Source organism: Leptopilina boulardi, unplaced genomic scaffold (genome assembly GCF_019393585.1).
Source record: "Leptopilina boulardi isolate dan_hultmark-lab unplaced genomic scaffold, ZJU_Lbou_2.1 LbouV2_397, whole genome shotgun sequence".
Taxonomy (NCBI): Eukaryota; Metazoa; Arthropoda; class Insecta; order Hymenoptera; family Figitidae; genus Leptopilina; species Leptopilina boulardi.
In genome coordinates, this window is record NW_026137970.1 from 525092 (window position 1) to 545857 (window position 20766).

Here is a 20766-nt window from a genome sequence, read left to right on the forward strand (position 1 = left end):
TGAAACGCATGTAAAAGTTGAAACTTTGAGACCAAATATTACAAAATTTAGTCCCGATTCGAGTATTGAAACTTTACCAACGTGTCAAGCAGGTTCTAATTAACTTCTAAAAAAAGTTTCAGGAAAATTGTAAGAAAAGTGATTCCTCGGAGAACGTCCTTAAAAAAATATAGGGGAAAGGTATGTCAGTTCGCCCAAAAAAAGTTTAGAGTATAAAAAAAGTTACTAAATTTTAATGTTTGAGTATAAAAACTCTTTCATAGTACAAAGACAACCTTCAGAAATAAAACAGAATAGTTATTTGAATTGTCTTTTAATGAAAATATTAAATAAATTGTAATTAAAATATCGATGGTAAAAATGAAGAATTGATCTGAGGTGCGGGTAAGTTTGACTACGGAGGAGGGTAAGTCTGTTTCTTCCAAAAAGTATGAATAAATTGAAGTAAATGTGTCAAATTTTTTTGTATTTGTTTTTATTAATCAATAATCTTATGAATGTCTTAAAAATTAATACTGTATTATAATGAAATATACATTTTTTTGTCAAATTTAATTTTTCAATCAAAACTAGTTTTTAAAGGAGGAGTAAGTAGATTCGTAAAGTACGTAACTCTCAGAGACAAAATGCGCATGCGCGCTTATTTCAAATGTTTTTCTTTCTCAAAATATTTAAATAATTATTTGTTATTATAAATTTATTGAATTATGCACATTTTCTATTAAAAGATTTTTAGACATGAAAGGAAGAATGAATGCGAATGACAGTGAAAAATATAATTCATTTATTAATATTTAACAATGTGTAAATAACATTTTTAGTATTGGACGAAAAATCAGATTTAACAATCATCTATTCTGAAAAAAATATTCTAAAAATCAGATTTAACATTTTTCTATTCGGTATAAAATCTTTTAAAACATCACATTTTAGATAGGTATTGTATGTATATAATTGAGGTTATGCATAATAGTAATTTTCTTGATTCTGCTACAATAAATGAAAATTAAAAGCGAAATAAAAATTTAAATAATAAAGTATAAATAAAAATATACTTGTTATTGCAGCATGAAATTAAACTATTATTAAATAATTACCTGCATTTGTAGAAAGCTATCAGTTCGTCTTCTGCTGCATGTCTCTATATACATTCTGAACAATTTGCGCATGTCCCGTACCTAACTTACGTATCTTGCTTGCGCGACTTGTGATTTGACGAACTTGCCCGACATTAACAGTTTAAATATTTTATTACTTATTTAATTTTACAACTTATTTTTAATTTTCAAAACATGATTTTCATAAAGTGTAATGTTCCAGAATTATAAAAAAAAAATTACCAATTTCTATGAATAATAAATACGTTTTTCCAAAATTCAAAATTGAAAAAATTTACAATTAGAAGCATCTTTTTCATACTTGTTTAATATTTTTGTTAATAACAAACCGATTACAATAAAACTTTTTAGACACTATCGTTACCATACAATACTCCATTCTTAAAAACGGTTATACGTAATATTTATTTTTAAAAAAGTTATTTAGAAAAATGAACTTATCCACCTTTCCCCTATAAAAATATCTGAAAAAAACTTTCTATTTAGTAAAATTCAGAGGAATATAATTTTTATTATACATGTTTTAGTAGTCTTCAATGTTTTTTTTTAAGTTAAAAATTATTTATGCAAAGAAAATTTTGTTCCTAAGTACATTTCGAAAACATAATATATCTAAAAATAAAAGGTGTGCTTGCAATTTTAAAATGTTTAGATTTTTTTCTTTAAATCATACGATTTCCGTAAATTCGCTCATATATTTACACTTAAATAAAGTTTTAAAAATGACCATTTTAATGAATTCTGTTAAAATATCCAATTATAAAAGTCTGAATTATATGTAAATTATTTCAATTCAGAATTTTAGCAAATATTTTAAATAGGGTCAGTCGGGGTAAATCCGAACGGGGGGTAAATCCGAACGCTAATTATTTCAGCTTAATTAAAATTTTTAAAAATAAGTTCGATATGAGAATTTTTACCTCAGATCCTCTTGAAGAGATTCTAAGTATTATCCCATTTTTTGTTTGTTAATTAGCAACAGCATAAACAAAGATAACAAGTATTGCAAAAAAGATTGAAAATCAAAGATGACACTCTTTCAGTATTTTGTCTCGTATTTGAAGAAAAAGAAGCTAAAAATTCATTTTATTATTTATAATTGTTTGTTATGAATACTAGAACAGAAACTATATTTGATTTTTGCTTTCTGTAAAATTTTATTAATAATATCAGACCGTTCGTATTTACCTAAGAAAATTGGAAAACTGGGGTAAATCCGAACGGTATTTTTAATAATTTTTTTTTACATCAGAGCCACACAAAATTGTTTTTATTTGATTATACTATTATTTTAACATTATAAAAGTACATAGAAAAAAGTTTTTCTTTCTATACGTATCCTCATTAGTAATTAATAAGCAGAAACTTAATTTCTGTTCTCTCGAAGGAGTGTTCCAATTTTTTTGCCAAATGGTTTGTTGAAAAAAGTTTTTCAGGATCTTAATAAAATTTAGTATTCTACGATTTTTGGGGTCGCTAATTACCAATTTGAAGTCAGTTTTTCAAAATTCAAAATGGCGGACGAGAATTAAAAAATTCATTGGATTCGCTCGAAAATTGTTACTCGGGGGGTTTCAGGGTTAGCAAATTTGATCATTTTTAAAAATAAGTTTTAGGAAAGTCCGCCATTTTGAATTTAAAAAATTTGACTTTTTTTTTTGTATTTACATTCAATCACTCCAAAATACTTTCTGTACCAAGTTTTGCAAAAATCCGTTATGATTTGATAAAGTTATTGAAGGTTTTAATTGTGTAATGCATTTTAATTTTTAACCTGTTTGATTTTTGTATTTATATATGATGCATTATTACATAATAGGTTTATTATCGTATTTTTTTGAGTTTTTATATAAGTTTAACAATTGCAATACTTTAAATTTATTTTCCCTAAGATTTTTCTGAAATACAGTGGCGTTCGTATTTACCCCCATATTTTAGGAAAGTTGCAAAGTATCGAGGTAAATACGAACGCTAAGTTTCCTGCGATTGTAATTTATCAAAAAATTTTTCTACCCCATAAAATTGTTCTATGGAAGTAAAGTAACAACTTCATGCACCAGAATACCGGAAGTATTTTTTTTTTAAAGAAAAAACTTATGTTATTGTTGAAACTTACTAAAAGCGTTCGGATTTACCCCGGTTGACCCTAATTAAATTTTCGAAGAACTTGATTGAAATATTACTGAAAAAAATTAATTTAGCGCATGATTTAAGATAAATTTTTTAGTAATAATTGAATTTTCGAAAAGATGTACTTAAGATTTTTAAAAATAATTGAATTTTTTGAGATTTTTTATCAAAATTGTTGTAAATTTTAATTGCTAAATATTATTATCAAAATTTCAAGCAGTAAAGGAATTTTAGAAAATTTTAAATAAAACTTGTTTTTATAAGTTAAATTTTGGAATAATTAATTGGATTAAAATGATTGAAATAATATTAATTTAGCTAAAAGTTTTAGACACTTAAATTTTGTAATGATGTTGAAATACGCAAGATTTTTAAAAACTAAAATTTAATAAGACAATATATAATACATATTAGCCCAGTTGAAAAAAGTTGTACAAGACCATGGAAATTTTTTTAAGCAAGATCATGTTTATATACATTGACGTGAATATTGTAAGATCGCAGCAAGTAAACCTGTAACAAGAGTTGGAACAACGATTTTGTACAAGAATATGTTCGTGTACCCGAACAAGGTCGTGTCTAAGATCATGTACAAAAAGTGCAAAAAGTCCAATTTCATGAAAATCAATCGAAAATAGTCTCATTTACCAAAAAAGTCGACACTCTATTGAAAATCCCCACATGGGAAACCACATGGGATCCTATGTCCAAAACTATGTAAAACCTCACTCTTATATAGGAAACCATATGGTTTCCTATATAAATCCTCATGGGAAGTTGAGACAGGATTTGAAACAGGAAAAACATAAAAACATAAAATAATTTCCCATGTCAAATCCCATGTCAAATACCATGTTAAATACCACGTTAAGTACCAAGTGAATACCTTTATCATTTTCTTGAAAAATTTTCCCATTTCAAACCTCATGTCATTTCCCAAGTAAAATCCTCTATCATTTTTTTGAAAAATTTTCCCCTGTCAATTCCCATGTCAAACTCCATGTGAAATCCTTTATCATTTTTTTGAAAAATTTTCCCATGTCAAACCCCGTGTCATTCCCCATGTGAAATCCTTTATCATTTTTTTTTAAATTTTACCATGTCAAACCCCCGTGTCATTCCCCATGTGAAATCTTTTATCACTTTTTTGCATAATTTTCCCATGTTAAGAACCATACCAATACCGATCCTGCTGTCAGTAACTGGTATCCCACATTCTACTTTATCCCGGGCTGTTTGTGCACAACAATCATCCCTCAGATATTCTAGATCTTGCTAGATTCTAGACCTCCTTGCTATTTAACTTATATTTGCGAGGTATCACCCGAATTTTTCCTCACAACATCACGCATACAATGTACAAACTCTACTTCGAGAATCTCTCTAGGCTGTATGAGATCAACCCCGATCCCAGTCCTTCTATACGAAGCTGGAGAACCTCCACTTTCTCTTGGAAGAACTTTTCTTACCAACTCATTTCTCATCAGGAACTATAGGTGGAGTGATAACCCTCTCATCCTAAAATTACAATTATTGAGTGAAAGATCATCGCGATCGAGATTTTGCCTCAACAAAACAGACTGTCTCTTTTAAACGCATATGAACGAATAATTCCGGTTATAGAATCTACTTATCGAACGGCTCGTTCCTCATATTTTGATTGATCATTGTCAGTCCTTTCGACTATAACTAAATGTGACCTCCTTTCATGTAATCATCTTAGAGAAAATCCTCAACCTAACACCTTTTTCAAAACATTTGTACAGGAAAATTACTCTAATCCTACAATCATTTTCACGGACGGATAACATAACAAAAAATCCGGATTGTCATCCTCAGCTTTCTATGTTAAGTATTCCACTGCAGTATGGCATATCTGTCCTCTTTGCGGAGCTGTACGACATCTTTAGAGCTATTCTGTTCGCGGAGGTGCACCTCGATAATCTCATTCTGATAGTTTCCGATTCCCTTTCGACCCTCTCTAGAATCTCAAATTGTTTTTTTAAAAAGATAATCCTTATTTAGTATACGAACTTCTGGACCACTTAAATTCGGGCCCTCTTTCTTCTGGAAGTATAGAGGTAAACTTCTTGTGTGTTCTAGCTTACTCGGGACTGAACGGCAATGAAAGAGCCTATGCGATTTCCAAAATGACCAATACTCGTTCTAACAGAATTGACCTTATCCTACCTTCCCTAGACTGTAAGTCAGAGATTTTGGAACTGGATGGTTGGGCATGGCTCTCCAACTTGTCGCCATATGTGAACGACGAGCAACAACTGAGGAGATTCTTCTTCAGGGATGCAATTTGTCTCATCGACGCCTACAGAGTAAACGTCTTGGATACCGAGTAACTAATTTTCTTTTATGTAAGTTTTTTTAATGCAAAATATGCTATTTTGTGTTTTTTCATATAATTTCACAATTGTTCTAAGCACATCAAATTCAGACAAAAAATTAACAAATAAATACAATTATTTTTCGTATGATTTATTTTTTAATGATTTTATACATGCTGGAAAATATTATGTTTAAGAAATGGTAATTTCTAGGTAATAACAAAAAATCTTCTACTTTGTCAAAATCATTCCCTTTTCAATTTCATCTTCATTCACCACTTCGTTATTTAATTCTTCGTTACGAAGATTTATTTGAAATCGCTTATCTACATTGTATCGTTTGCAAATATTTTATATTAAACAGCAAGAATTGTAAACATTTGTTGTGCTCTACAAAATATTCGCAAACAATACAATGTAGATGAGCGATTTCAAATAAATCTTCGAAATGAAAAATTAGATAACAAAGTGGTGAATGAAGATGAAATTGAAGAATTGTAAGGCAGAATATAATAAATACTTATTTTACAAACATTTAAATTATTAAATTTGTTCATTATTTAATCCTTAGTTTTTCAATGTAAAAAAAATTATTAATATACTCAGTTTCATTTAAATAAAATATTAATTAGTTTAAAAATCTATATAGATTCAAAGGTTTTTATTAAGTTTAAAAAAAAATGCCAAAGTTAAAAACTCTCCTTCCTTTATTGATTTAACGACAAACAGAATGATTCCGACAAAGTAGAAGATTTTCTGTCATTACCTAGAAATTTTATATGAAAAAAGTCAAATTCCATATTCAAGCTACTGCGCTGCTATATGGAATACCGTATCGTGCTATTCAATTGTTTTTACCATGAATCCACATGAAAAATACCCTCATTCAAGAAATTTTAATAATCATTGATTGCTTTCTAGCTTATAACACAGTTTTTCTATCATATCAAATTGATACAAAAAACATATTAAAATTTTTGCGATGCAACGTTTTCATACGTTTTTTGTCTGAATTTAATGTGCTTAGAACAATCGTATGTTCTTTTGATACCTCAAGAATAACTCAAGGATATTCTAATTTTCGTTTCACGTTATATCAACGTAATATGGTAGTTTTATAAATTTTCAAGTCGAAGTCAAAGTTAATGTCAAAAGTCAATGTCAAAGTCAATATCAAATCAAAAGTCAATATGAAATTACAAAATTGCACCCCAGAACTGAATTTGACACTCCAAAGTATTGGTTTGGAGACTTCGATCTTTCTAGAAAAGAAATCAACCTAATTACCAGATTAAGAACTAGTCACACTTGCAGCATTGGGGTGTGTTTATTCTTCGGACTGGAAGGATTTGAATCATCTTGTTTTTAATTGTCTTTTATTGGAAGCATACAGACCTGGATTCTTGAACTTTTTGTGTAAAAGGTTTCCCGGTCTGGATTCCAGATATACTCCTGTAGTTGACCTAATTTTCTCCTCCGATGTAGAAATTGTGAGGGAGTTCGGCAAGCATGTTGGGTTTGGGAAAGTGGTAGTGTAGCTATCGCCCTGACTCCGGGTCGTTCTCAAGCTCGTTCATATGAATAGTTTCACAATTAACTCATTCATTATGAAGACGATTTATTTATTATAGCTGAGCTCAAGCAACGGCGGGATTTTCAATTTTAGACACTTTTAAAAATTAAAATGTAATCTGAAAATAATTCATAATTTTTAAATTTTTACATGAGAATTTAAAAAAATTATGTAAAATATTTTTATTATTTGAATTTTTTAAGAAATATTTCTTTTAATAAACTAATAATTTTTTTATTTAAAGAAAATTATTTTTGTAGTCCCAAAAGAAATTATTGTAACGTCCTGCGTTATTTTATTAGATTTTATGTTTTTTTTCCTTTTAATTTTTTGTAAATTTTGTATGGAAAACATTTGTTTTATCTAAACTAGGTCTGTTTTATTTCTATTTTTTTAAAAATAGTATCTCACACGTCGAATTAGTGAATCCTAAATAATTTTAAATAATTCTTCAAAATATTTCTTTAATTTTTAGTTAAGTTTTAATATTAATGTTTGTAATTTCAAATTAATTTATTATTTATAATTATATATTAAAATTCCTAAAAAAATAAAATTAATTAAATCTTAATCAACAATTTAGATTAATATTGAAATTTTAAACATTATTATGAAAATAATTAATCATTTAGACTATAAGTAACAGAAATTTTATATGTAATAAAAAGTTTTTTTAACTATTGTCATTTAATTATATATAATTAATTTTATTTTACTTTCTTTTATATATATATATATATATATATATATATATAAAAGAGTGTGTGTGTAATTGAATGCGTAAATTTTCAATATTATGTAATTAAATAATCATAAAATCATGTATTTCATAAATAATTTTAAGAATTTTTGTAATTTTGAAAATTCGTTTAAAAAGTGAATCTTGGCTCCATCTTTTAAAAAAAGTGTAAACTATAGTTCCCCACTTTTTTAAAACACCCTAATCTTAAAGATACGCCCACGCAAAGTCATCCCTTGCAAGGCTGGGCCTGAAAGATCCAATGACATCTTTCTTTTAGATAAGTTCTTCTATTTTGTTTCGTAAAAAATCCAATCACTGATCTTTTAAACTTCCCACTCTATAAAATATTCGTTCCCAAATTTCCACACAAATAAAAAATTTAAGTAGGGATAATAATATAAAAACTGAAGATTTGAATTAAAAAGTCAGTCAAAAATTCTCAATTCTCAGTTCTAAGTTCAGTTTAGTCAAAATTCTAAGTTCTAAGTTCAATCAGTTCAATTCTTAATTCTCAATTCTCGGTAGTCAGTTCAATCTTTTTTTTTGTTATACTTCTAATTCCGAAGGACGTGGTGCGATTAAGTTGCGCATTTTAGTTCCTTCAATCCTTAAAAAAAGATTTGATCGTTATTTTTTTTATTAAACACCTTCCGAAAAGATTTGGGTGTATTTAGTGCATTATTATCTTTTCAATCCTTTTAAATTCTCTTTCAAATAAAACAAACCAATTTGAAAGATTCCTGAATTGTGGACAATGAGTCTAGACTCAAAAGTAAATTAAAATTAAATAACTATGTTGCGTTGTCGGACGTAACATTATTTTATAAAATATTTAGGAAATCCTTGAAATATTTTTAAACCACAAAAAAACCGCAAAACAATAACAATATACAGAAAGTGTATTTTTTAAAATTGAAAGTGGCGGATCCAATATGGGCAGGAAAATTAAAAATCAATAAAATTTACTTAAAATTTGTTACTCAAGGATTTTTGGGGCACGTGGTTCACTCTGGAGTTGTAGATAACTGTTCAACTATTTACTAGCTAACTGCGGGGATGAAATATAATAGTTATTTTTCATATTTAATATTTACAATATTGATTTCCACTATATTTCATCCACTGTTTTTTATTCCTTAAATCAAAATTTGAATTTAGATGACTCTGAACACCTCTGAGTAATAAATTTTAACCCCTTCACTGTTAGAGAAAAAATTGATATTGTGGTCCCAAAATATCCAACAAATTCGGGTCGACAAATTTTTATGAAACTTAGTATATAAGAGTTTTTGGAGTCCCTTACTATACTATACATTTAATACGTTAATTATTTAATAATGATAGCTTACTAACCCCATAATATTATATAAATCAAGTAAAAAATCATTAATTTATACTTCTCAATAGCAAATTTTCCAATATTTTAATTATTTTTTGCAATATATTGTCTCAAACCCAACCGAACCGAAACTTGACCGAGCACAGTCAACTTCTTGGTTTTCACAATTCGACCCTGCTGTACCAGAATAGTCCTTAAATTATTACTTCAAAAATGTTATGATCGATTTAAAAAAAGTATAATTAATTTGTTAATGCAATTAACTTGAAAATTAATAAATATTTTTAATTAACATTTGGTACGGTTATTTTGGGCCCTTACCACTATCCAAAAACATTTAAAACTCCTTCTAATTATATTTTCGAAAAAATTTATCCAGTTTTATCTTTTTGCTTTCGACAAGTAATTGACGCTGTATACAACATACCGTAAAATAGGTGTTTTTTTATTATCGACAAAGGTTTCATCTTACCATGTTTTTAAAATCATAATAATTCTTGTACAGTTTTCCAACTCTCATATTTATTAACACATATTTTTAACTTTTTGTACAATTATTTTTTTTCAATATTGTAAAATGACGGATATGTGACAGATATATTGCGGCAGGTTTGCACAGGAATTCGTCAGTTGTTGGACGTTCTTATTGTTGGTATTTATCCTGAACCAATCACTAAAATTTTTTTCCTTTTCTAGACCTATAATTCGTAAACAAACAAAAAAAATTAATAAAAAAAAAACTTTTAAAATTATATTTTTGTAAAAAATAATTATTTTTTTACTTTTTTTACGAATTACGCAATAGAAAAAGGGATTATTTACATAGTTTAAAAAAATTAATCTCTCCGACATGGAGTTATGAAATTGTGTTTAAAATTTCAATGCAATCAATTCCTGGAGTAAAAAAATTTAAACTTTGAATTTAGTTTTAAATAATTATAAATTTCTTCATTAATCGAGACACGTAAGAGAGCTGTTTACAAGAGTGAATCGCAGCTTCCGTTTGATGTTTCTTTTTTCTTATAACTTGAACTGTTATTAAAAATTATAATTTTTGAAATTATACTATGTATTTTGACTTACAAACAGGGATGTAAAGGATCTTAAGTAAATTATGTGGAGTTTTTTACGTAAATTACGAACGCTATAATCCCGTGTTTTTTTATAAAACAAAATATTTTTTTAATTGCATGCACAAATAATTTCAAAAAATTATTGTCCACGTTCTTTCAATTTTATTTTAAACAAATTAATTAAAAAACTTTTTTTCTAAAATAAACAAAAGAATTATCAATTGAATACAAGATTTAATATTATTATTTATTCTCTAAATTAAAAACAATATATTATTTTAAAACTTTTTAACAAATATTTAAAGAACCTTTTTGAATTAATTTACAATATTAATTTATTCACAATACAAGTCTAAATAAGTAAATTCATTAAATATTAAATAATTTAGCAATTTAATGTTTTTTTTTAAGTCAATTATTTTCATATTCAAATATTTCGTGAATTCAATTATATTGATTTAGAGATTTTTCGTCTGTTATAGATAATCTTTTTCGATTATATTATCTATTTCTGTTTAATTCCAATTCTCTACTTTTTTAAATTTCTTACATAGGAAAAATTTATTTTTAAAAAACAGCTTCTGAACACTTTTAATTTTAAATAAAATTTTTTACCAATTTTGCTCATCGCGATATCAGAATCGCTGTACTGCAGTTTTTTTATTTTGTTTTTTTTATCAAGCAAAAAAAATAGTTTACATTACAGAATAATTTAATTTAATAACAAATGGAGTTTTAAAAATAATTGAATTTGAAAAATAATTTGGAATTTAAAAAAAATGAATTTCTGCACAAAATAGCACAAGTCGAGCACCATTTAGTACAATATTTCTTTTTTTTGAAAATTTTAAACTGAGATGACTAAAATCAGTTTCTGATGTTTTTGTCTGGAATTTTGAGTTTTTCAAAAAATGAATTTCTACAAAAGAGAGGACAAATCGAGCATAATTTAGCACAATAATTTTTTTTGAAAACTAACTTTTTAGATTTATAAAATTTTTTAGGTTTTTTAGCCCGGAATTTTGAGATTTTCCAAAAATGAATTTTAGCACAAATGAGTACAAGTCGAGGACATTGCAGTACAATATTTGTTTTTTAAAATTTTAACTTTACTTGTCTATCTTCCTCGACATTTAAAATTCTGTTATTCATGAAAGGTTATATTTACCTTTATAGTGGTTTGTCAAAGTTTATTACATTTATTATAAGTTTTTTTTACGTATTATTCATAAAAATACAGAGTTACGGGTAACTCTACATCCCTGCTTACAAAGTACTTTATAATAAAGATTTCAGTTAATACTTTTTGAAAAAAAATTCACTTTTTCATGTAAAAAAAATATATAGTTTTTGGCGCAACTGAGGCGCTATTTTCCTAAAAGCAAAAGAAGTGTATGCTTCATTTTAAACAAACGTCCAAATTTATATATATAAATTTATTTCACCTTGAAATAAAAAAAATGTCATTTTCGATATCGTTTTGCACATTGAAATAATCGCGTTACAATAAACTAAAATAATTCCCAAAAACATTTTTCTTTTATTACTATAATCAAAAACATAACGAAAACTTATATACTAGCCCAATTTATACGATTTTTTAATATTATATATATATATATATATATATATATATATATATATATATATATATATATATATAAATTGTCTATAAAACTTAAGAAAAAGACGAAATTAGATCAAAATCGTTTATATAATATTTGTCGCTAATTTTTTTATACAGAGACAAAAAAGAGATCATTGCACAAAATATAACTACAAATGCAAGAATTCCTTTTTTTCAAATATTTCACTTTCTGAAAATTGTAAATTGTTGATTTTTGTTTAGCTAAAGCCAAGATGGCCTGTGATGATGTGGTGGTTGTTGAAGAGCATAAAAAGAATGTAAATACTGCTGAAACGGATCGACACCAAGATTTGGACCATGTGGTGTAACGTAAGTTGGTACTGATGGACCATAAGGGGCAGTACGCTGCGTATGAAGAAAAGGATGTGTGGAGTAATTCCTTGGATGTTGAGTACTTAATTTGTTACATGACTGTTGGCCTGAATCGGTTACAGGAGGTGTTGGCTGTGGTTGTTGTTGCTGTTGTTGTTGTTGCTGCTGCTGCTGTTGCTGTTGCTGCTGTTGTTGTTGTCTAAAAGCCATACTGTAATAGCTATTAGGATTACGAAATTCATCAAGAAAAACATAAGCAGCGGCAGCTGCCGATGAATCCTTATCATAGAATGGCGAACTATTTGACGCTCCTGTTGTTGATGCAAAATTAAATGCACTTCCCCCGGGTGTGACAGGATTTTTCAATCCAATTGGATCTGGATTTCCTGAATATTGTGCAAAACTACTTCCTTGTTGTTCCAGTGCAGTAGCAGCGGCAGCGGCTGCGACGGCAGCTTTACTCTTTCGACCTTTCTTACTTTTTACCGTTGGCGCAACAGTCGTCGTCGCTGTGGTTGTTGGGTCTCGAGAACGTGAAATTGGTAGCATTCCCTGTGTATTTTTCGCGACATTTTGAAGACTTTGCAAAAGGCTCAGATCTGAATTCCCCGAACCACGATAAGAAATAGTTTCGGGTTTCGTTGGTGGCCGAGGAATTGTAAGTAGTTGTTGTTGTTCTTTTGTTGCTCGACCAATTAATCCAAGTCCTAATCTTGAATATGGGGCTGATTCCAAACTACTGTAAGTGGAATCAAATTGACTTGCGGCTTGAGTTTCAGATTCAGCGGGGAAAGGCATCATAATGTCAAAGGCAAATTGCTCTTGACTTGGTCGTGTTTCTTGAGGAAGACGATTAGAATCGTTTGACGTTGTCAAATCACTGTATGTTCTTTTCTTATTTGTTAAATTATTGTTGGCAACTGTACTTTTTACAAGATTTGATTCGAAATAATGACTCCCTGGATATAGGGTTCTACATGAAGTATTTGATATTGGAAAAGATGATTGAAAACTAGTTTGATAAACTTCATGTGATAAATTCTGTTGAAAATTCAAAAGTTGTGATTGTTCCTGGGGTTGTGGGACACGTTGTTGTTGCTCCTGATTTCTGATTTGAATTTCCGCTTGTCCGGCTATTCTCTCATTGAAACTATTCTCATAAGTTGGGAATTGATTTGGCTGAAAGTTTTGATTCAATCCTGTATCTTGAGTGGTAAATGTTCTTTGCTCGGGAACTTTTTCTTCTTTATGGAAATCTAATCTTCTATTATTATCAGGCAGAGTATTGGATCCAGTGGCAGAAGTTTCCAAATAAGGTTGTTTATAGTTAGGCGGATATGTATTTGATGTACGGCTATAATTTTGATCAACGTCTTTCGCCGCTTCAAAAGTCGTACTTTGTTGTTGTTGTTGTTGTTGTTGTTGCTGTTGTTGAGATACTTGTGGAAAATGTGGACTTTGCACTGTCTGTGGCGAGGGATAGGAATAATTACTTTGATGATTGGGCGACTGTTGAGAATAATTGCTTGATGTTTGCTTAGGTTGTTGAACGTAAGATGGTGGCAATTGCTGAGATGATGTTTGAGAATAAGTCGCAGGTTGAGTTGGTTGTGAGTAATTTGTTGCCAGTTGGGGAGAATCTTTCGAGTTTTTAAAACTTTGTTGAGGCGATGTTTGAGAATAATTTTGAGACTGTGGAGACGGTTGAGAATAAGAAGTCGGTGCCTGTGGTGAAAGTTGTTGATAGTTTGGTGGAAGCTGTGGAGAAGGTTTGGAATAACTGACAGGAGGCGGTTGAGGAGACAATTGAGAATAATTTTGATTTTGAGGTGTTGAAGGTTGAGAATAAGGAGACAATTGATGCTGAGGTGATGGTTGAGAAAAGTTTTGTATTGATTGTGGTGACGGTTGCGAATAAGGTGAATTTGGTTGCTGTGGCGATGGTTGTGAGTAATTGATTGATTGAGGAGACGGTTGAGAATAATTATTATTGCTTTGTTGAGGAGAAGGTTGCGAATAAATCGGTGTTGGTGGTTGTTGAGGTGAAGGTTGAGAATAAATTGGTGTTTGTTGAGGTGAAGGTTGTGAGTAAATTGGAGTTGGCGGTTGTTGAGGAGAAGGTTGTGAATAATTTGAAGAAGGAGCTTGCGGCGAAGGTTGTGGATAAGGAGAGTGTATAGGTTGAGGCGATTGTTGAGGATAAACAGGAGATTGATTTTGAGGGAATGGCGTATTCTGAGGAGAATTTTGAGAAAATGACTGTTGAGGAGATGATTGTGGAAATGAAGGCGAGAACGATTCGTTTGGACTTGCTTGTGGAGATGTTTTTTGATAGTTTGTGTGATTATTTTTCGAATAGAGAGATGATTGTTCGAAGGTGACAGGAGAAGGATAAACTGGAGATAAAGTATGATTTTGAGGTGATGGAGTGGGAGGAAGTTGAGCACTGTACCGAGGTGGAGTAGCGTAATACGGACTGTTGTAAGGACTAGTACCAGTATTTAAAGCATCTTGATAAAATCCAGCACCGCGAATTGGTGGTTCGGTTGACGGTATTAAGACTTGTGTATTTTGAGGTGAATGAACTGAACGTGCAGGTGGTGATTCTTGAGAGAAACTTGAAATAGATTCACTAACGCTACTACCACCGGTACTCATTCTTCTTTGTCTTACGCCAACTTCTGGTAATTCGCTGTCTTTTTTAAAATTGCTTTGCGACTCTTCAACATCTTCATCCTTTCTTTTGGACTTTGGAGCACCAAACGCTTTAAACCACGCACTCAAATTAGGTGTTGAAGACTTCAGTTTTTGAGGATCATTAGGTAATGGTAAATTTTCTTTAACAGTTTCAGAGGATGATGGAGTTTCAACGATTTCATTTGTTACTAATTGTTGATCCTCTTTTGTGGCAAAAGATGTTGAAGAACCATTGTCTATGTCTTCGTCTTCATTAGATAAATTCGGATTGGGAGAACAAACTAAATTCTTACAAAATGACTGAATAGAATCAGTGTTTTTGAGAACTGATCCAAGACTTAATTTTGGTTCATCATCGGAGTCACGTTTCGGTTTTACAATATCAACTGTTGTATTATTTACAACTCCGTCTTTATCTGTTGGATTTCCACTTGGCAAGTTACGAGGTTTTTTTAATAATAAATTTCCTTTACTTTTACCTGGTTGCAATCGGTCAATTGTTCTTTGTATCTTTTTCTGCCTGATTTGAGAATGAGATCCAAAAATTTTCATTGACTGTCCTCGCTTCCGAGATGTATCTTGTTTGACAGCTGATCGACTAGCATCGCTTGTTGAAGGAAGAAGTACAGGTGATTCGCTGCCTGAAGAAAATTCAGATAAACGTGGAGCATCATCCAACCATTTGTTAATATCCTGAAAATAACATTTTTTATTAATCAATCGGTGTAAATAATAAATATGAAGAAACGTATTGTTATTAAAAGAATAATTAGTTTGAAGAATTTTATCAACTGACAAATAAATATAATCAAATATAATTTAAAAGCTGGACACATTAAAAATTCTAGAAAAGAAAAAAACTGTCTAAATTTGATAAATTTTAAACTTACATTAAGCGTTTGTTCTGTTGCTTGATTCAAAGCTTGAATTGCTGGAGTCTCCTCTTTCTGTTTAGAATGTTTCGTTTGTACAACTTTCAGTTTCTTTTTCTTATTCATTTCTGAATGATGAGTTTTTGTGTTGGCTATTAATAATTTTTCATCTTTAACAACTTTCCTTGGTTTACCATTTTTTGAATTAACTTTATTACTATTCTGAAACACATTACTACTAGAAGGCACTTTTTTTCCAGACAAGATAAATCCATCAGACTTTGATTTCTTTTCTTTTTTGCGATCCAATTTAAATTTTTCCTCCCTCCGCCTTTCGCTGATTTTGTCTTTAAGACTATCCAAAGACTCCAAATCCTTATTATTTACCAGGGACGCAAGTTTCATAGAAATAGCATCTGCTTTCTCAACGTCTTTCAAATGTTCAACTTTCGATGATTCTGAATTATTTTCCAAATCGACATTTTTCGATCGTTCGTTACCTGTTTTCTTCTTCTTTTTTATGTTTTTATCTTTGGTTTTATTTTTTACTTCATGTTTTTTAAGGTTACAATTAACTTCTTTCTTATCTTTTTTGTAACTTTTATTTTCTTTCAGTGAACTCTTTTTTAAATTTTGTATCATTTTATTTTTTTCCTGAGATCTATCATGTTTTTGTTTGATTTTCTTCATTCTTGTTATTAATGACTCAGAATCTTTAATATCTTGATTTTCAATTTTTCTAATCTTATTTTTAGAACAATCAACATCACAGTCTTCTTCAAAATTTTCCTTTCTTTTTCTATTAGCCTTTAAATTTTTTGATAAATTAATTATATCTTTGGCATGTTTTTCTTGCCGATGCTCTCTTACATTTTTTTTACTATTTTTTATCTCATCTTCAATTTTCTCATCTTCAGATGATGATTTTATATTTTTTGCAACTGACCTATTTACATCAACACATTTTTTTCTTTTAGACTTTATCAAATTGCTGACAGAAATTGCACCATCACTCACATTCGTTTTTACATTTTCTTTTTTTTCTTCTTTTTCTTCTTCTTCCTCTTCATCATCGTCATGGTCTTCAACTTTTATTTTCTTTTTTAATTTCTTTGATTTCTTTTTAACCTTTTTACTCTTTACTGTATCTGAATCAGATTCATCTTTTAAAGAATCTTCTTTATAATTTTTTTGATTCACTCTTTTACTAAATTTACTTGACTTAGATTTCTTACTGGATTTTCGAAATCGTTTACGTTGATTGTGTTCAGGTGAAGATAATGAAAAAACCCGTTGCGTATTAACTGTTGATGTAGATACATGTTTTACATTCGACGATGAATCATCCTCACTCGATATTTCTGAATCGAGATATCGACTAATTGCTCGATCAAACACTTCTTTAAGGTTAATTGCCATTTCTGTATACTCTGCAAAACAAAATAAATATTTTTATTTTAAAATTAAGTTTTAACATTTGTAGAAAAAACAAAACTTTAAAAAAATAAATGATTCTCTAAAAACTGGTAATTTTCCAGGGAAATTTCTTTTTTTTCAAAGTAACTGGAAATTCGATTTCTTTTATTAATTTCTATTTATTATTTTATTTTAACAAAATACAGGTGTCAGATTATACCATAAATAAGATAAAAAAAAATTCTTACCATTTTCAGATCCATTATATTGTCTACAGTTATCAACAATAAGGCAAAAATCTTTTTTAAATTGTCGTTGATTTTTATAACAACCATTTTCAAGTTTCTCTTCCATTTTACTCAGATCCATTGGTCGTCGAACAACGCTGTAATATCTATAAATGAACAAATGTAAATTAATTCTGGTCACTATTTATTACAGAAGAATTTTATAAAAATTAAAATTTTTTAAGTTCATTTTACAATATTTCAGTCAAAATCATTTTTTTAATTTTGATATTTTGTTGGAATAATTTTAACTAAATATTTTTAATTTTCTAAGTTTTATCTTTCAATTTATGAAAAAATTGTCCGCTCGAGGAACATGAACAGCTATCAGAAATTTATCGTGTACAATTGTTAAATCAATTCAAAAACAGAAAGAACGATAGTAAAAATTATTTTTTTTGTTTAAAACTGAAATAATTAAACAAATAATTTATTTGAAAGTGGTTATAAAAGAAAAAGATAACCTTGGAGCATATTCCTCGTCAACAGGATCAACAAAAGGCCAAGCTTCATCATGATCTTTGACACTTTCAAGAACTTTATGCATTCCCACTCGACGTTCCTCTTCCTCTATTCCAAACGAAATGTTATTATACCCTATAGAAGAGTAATTATCGGAGGATCTAGTGTTACCTTTTTTATTTACTAAATCTAGTGATTCGTCTCTTGTATCAATAAGAATTTGTCCAACCGCAGAGGCCAGAGAATTATTTGTTTGTCTACCCTTTTTTTGAATTGGTTGAGAAACTGGCAGAGGTACATTTTCTTCAATGTTAGCATTTTTCAAATTATAAATTTTACTCTTTTTAGATTCTTTTTCTATTTTCGACTTAACTTTCATTTTACTCATTGTTGGTTGAATAGCAGATTTAGATTGGGGATTTGGTTCAAGTTCAAGATTATGATCAGGTTCGTGACTTCGAAGAGATCGAGAGTTGTTACGTTGTAAAAGTTTATGTCTTTGTTGCTTTTCTTTTAGATCAAAAAGTTTTGGAATCTCTGGCATAAAGTCTTCAGATAATGTTCGAAACAACTTTCTCTCTGTATCGTATTCCTATAAATATTTTCTAGTATAAATCATATATCAAAGACAATTGTAGATATCAAATAACATATTCCAAATGAAAAATAATTCTAACACATTTTTTAAGATTTCGCAATAAAAAAATGTAAATTGTAATAAATATTCTGGAGTACTTACAGAATTTTTTAATTTATCGACAAGTCGGCTCCAATCTTGTTGTGTGAAACAAACTACTTGCCAAATACTTTTTTTCTTCACGTGTTCTCTTTCTTCGAAGTTTAAGCAAATTTCCTCCTCCGTCTCCTCTTCCTTCTCTTCCTCCTTAACCACTCTGTTTTGTCGTCTTTTACGCTTTTTATCTTTTGACCTACCACTCGATTTCTGAATAGGTGAATTGATATTATTGACGTAATCCTCCCTGTACAATCTAGTGCCGTAGAAATACCAATAGGCAGAATTCTTACGATCATGACCTAAGGGTTCCACTCGCAAACTATTAGCATCCAAGTTACTCAAAGATTGTTCCTATAATAATTAAAGAAATTCTTAATAATCAATTTTAGTTTAATGGCATTTTATAGGACAAATTAAAAGATATTAACGAACATCTTTAACGTTTCGGAATCGGTATAATTAAGAAATTCTTAATTTAAATCTTTAATCTTTAAATGTGAAGAATTTAAACATGAACATCAACGTTATATTCGACAAATTTTCACAGTACGCAACATAATAAAATATAAGATTTATAGAGAAAAGTTTATGATAACATACTACGTTTTCAGTATCGAGCCTGAAGTCACAAAGTGCTCGAAGTATCTCAACCTTTTGACGAAGTGGTAACAGTTCAAAATCTACGTCTGTATTAAAAGGATTCTCGTACTTGTATTCCTGTAAAATAATAATAATAATTTAAGTTCAAAAGTACATTCACATTATATAATGGTAAATTTCTACGTAATTGGTAAATTTCAAGACAAGTTTTCTTAAAAGACAAAACCAATTTTTAAAATGATTTTAAAATAAAATTCATTCCTTCTTAATTAAAAATGTACAAGAATTATTCCCCTCTGGTAATAATACCTAATAGAAATTGATGAAAAACCACAAAGTGATATGACACAATTTTTTTAAATAAAAAGTAAAATATTTATTATGAAAATAAAGTCCATAGTCTGGTTCGAATTGCGAATCTAGTTGGACAGAATTCAAAATTTTTGGATCTTCCAAAAATATAATGCATGGGACAATTTTATGGTTTTCGCATGAATGATAGTGAAACCATAGCCATACAAATTAAAAAGCTTGAAAGTATTTGTAAGAAATTAGATGATGCTGGAGAAAGCCTACAGAAACTGTAATTATTTCTAAATTTTTGAGCAGCTTGTCAAACATTTTCTCTATTTAGGTTAACATAAGACTGTATGCCAGAGGCAGATAGAAATTAAGAAAGATAATAAGATAATAACCGGTTAATGTACAATCGCCACGTGGGACTAGATATTTTGTGTTGTTTAAATATAAATGCAACCGAGTGATAAATTCAATTATTTGTATAAACTCAGTTATTTATTTCTAAATGCACAAGTTTTAGAAAAAAATATTTTCTGTGTCAAGATCGGAGGTTTTTAGTAAATCCAAAGATTTTGAAGTCTTTGTATTAACGCAAGTAAATACGAAAATAAAAATGCTTAAATCGGATAATATCAGAGAGTACATTTCTTCTGGTTTTTCTAACTACACTACAGTCGGAAATTGTGCAACCTCTACTTTTTCGTTAATTATAAAACGGTTTAAATCTTTAAAAATATTGAAACTAAAATTTTTTCCTTTTTATTTTATAAAAGCTAATAAAATTCTAAAAGAAATGACACCTAGATAAAGAGAATATGTTAATTTTTCAATTATATATCTAAGAAAAACCCAGTTTTTAATGTTTTTACTATTTTTTTACTTCTCCGTCAAAAATTAATATTTTTCAACGTTCTTGTTTTCATTAGAATGGTATTTGGCTAAAAAAAAGTCAAAAAAATTAAAATTCATGTTTAGAACAAAATATCATATTTAAAAATCAAGTAAATAAAACATCTTAAACTTCTCTGATTTATGTAAGTAAATTTAAGATTTATACATTTTGCTTATCATTTTTTGTTATTAAAATATTGATCATAATTTTTTGACTATTATTGAGTCAAC

At 28.9% G+C, this 20766-nt stretch overlaps 1 protein-coding gene and 1 long non-coding RNA gene across 3 annotated transcripts in view; one reads left to right on the forward strand and one right to left on the reverse strand.

Annotated features, from left to right (window-relative positions):
* The window catches only part of LOC127288903 (uncharacterized), a 67091-nt gene that overhangs the window by 32633 nt on the left and 13692 nt on the right, over positions 1–20766 (forward strand). The gene's annotated exons all lie outside the window — the stretch shown is intronic.
* The window catches only part of LOC127288894 (bromodomain-containing protein DDB_G0280777-like), a 62252-nt gene continuing 53495 nt past the window's right edge, over positions 12010–20766 (reverse strand). For both annotated transcript variants that reach the window (XM_051316592.1, XM_051316591.1), the window contains 6 exons: positions 19345–19461; positions 18748–19095; positions 18011–18600; positions 17508–17653; positions 15862–17273; positions 12010–15664 (listed from right to left, as the gene is read on the reverse strand). In XM_051316592.1, the coding sequence (XP_051172549.1) occupies positions 12164–15664; positions 15862–17273; positions 17508–17653; positions 18011–18600; positions 18748–19095; positions 19345–19461 (6114 nt within the window). In that variant the 3' untranslated portion in view covers positions 12010–12163. The remainder of the gene's footprint in view (positions 15665–15861; positions 17274–17507; positions 17654–18010; positions 18601–18747; positions 19096–19344; positions 19462–20766) is intronic.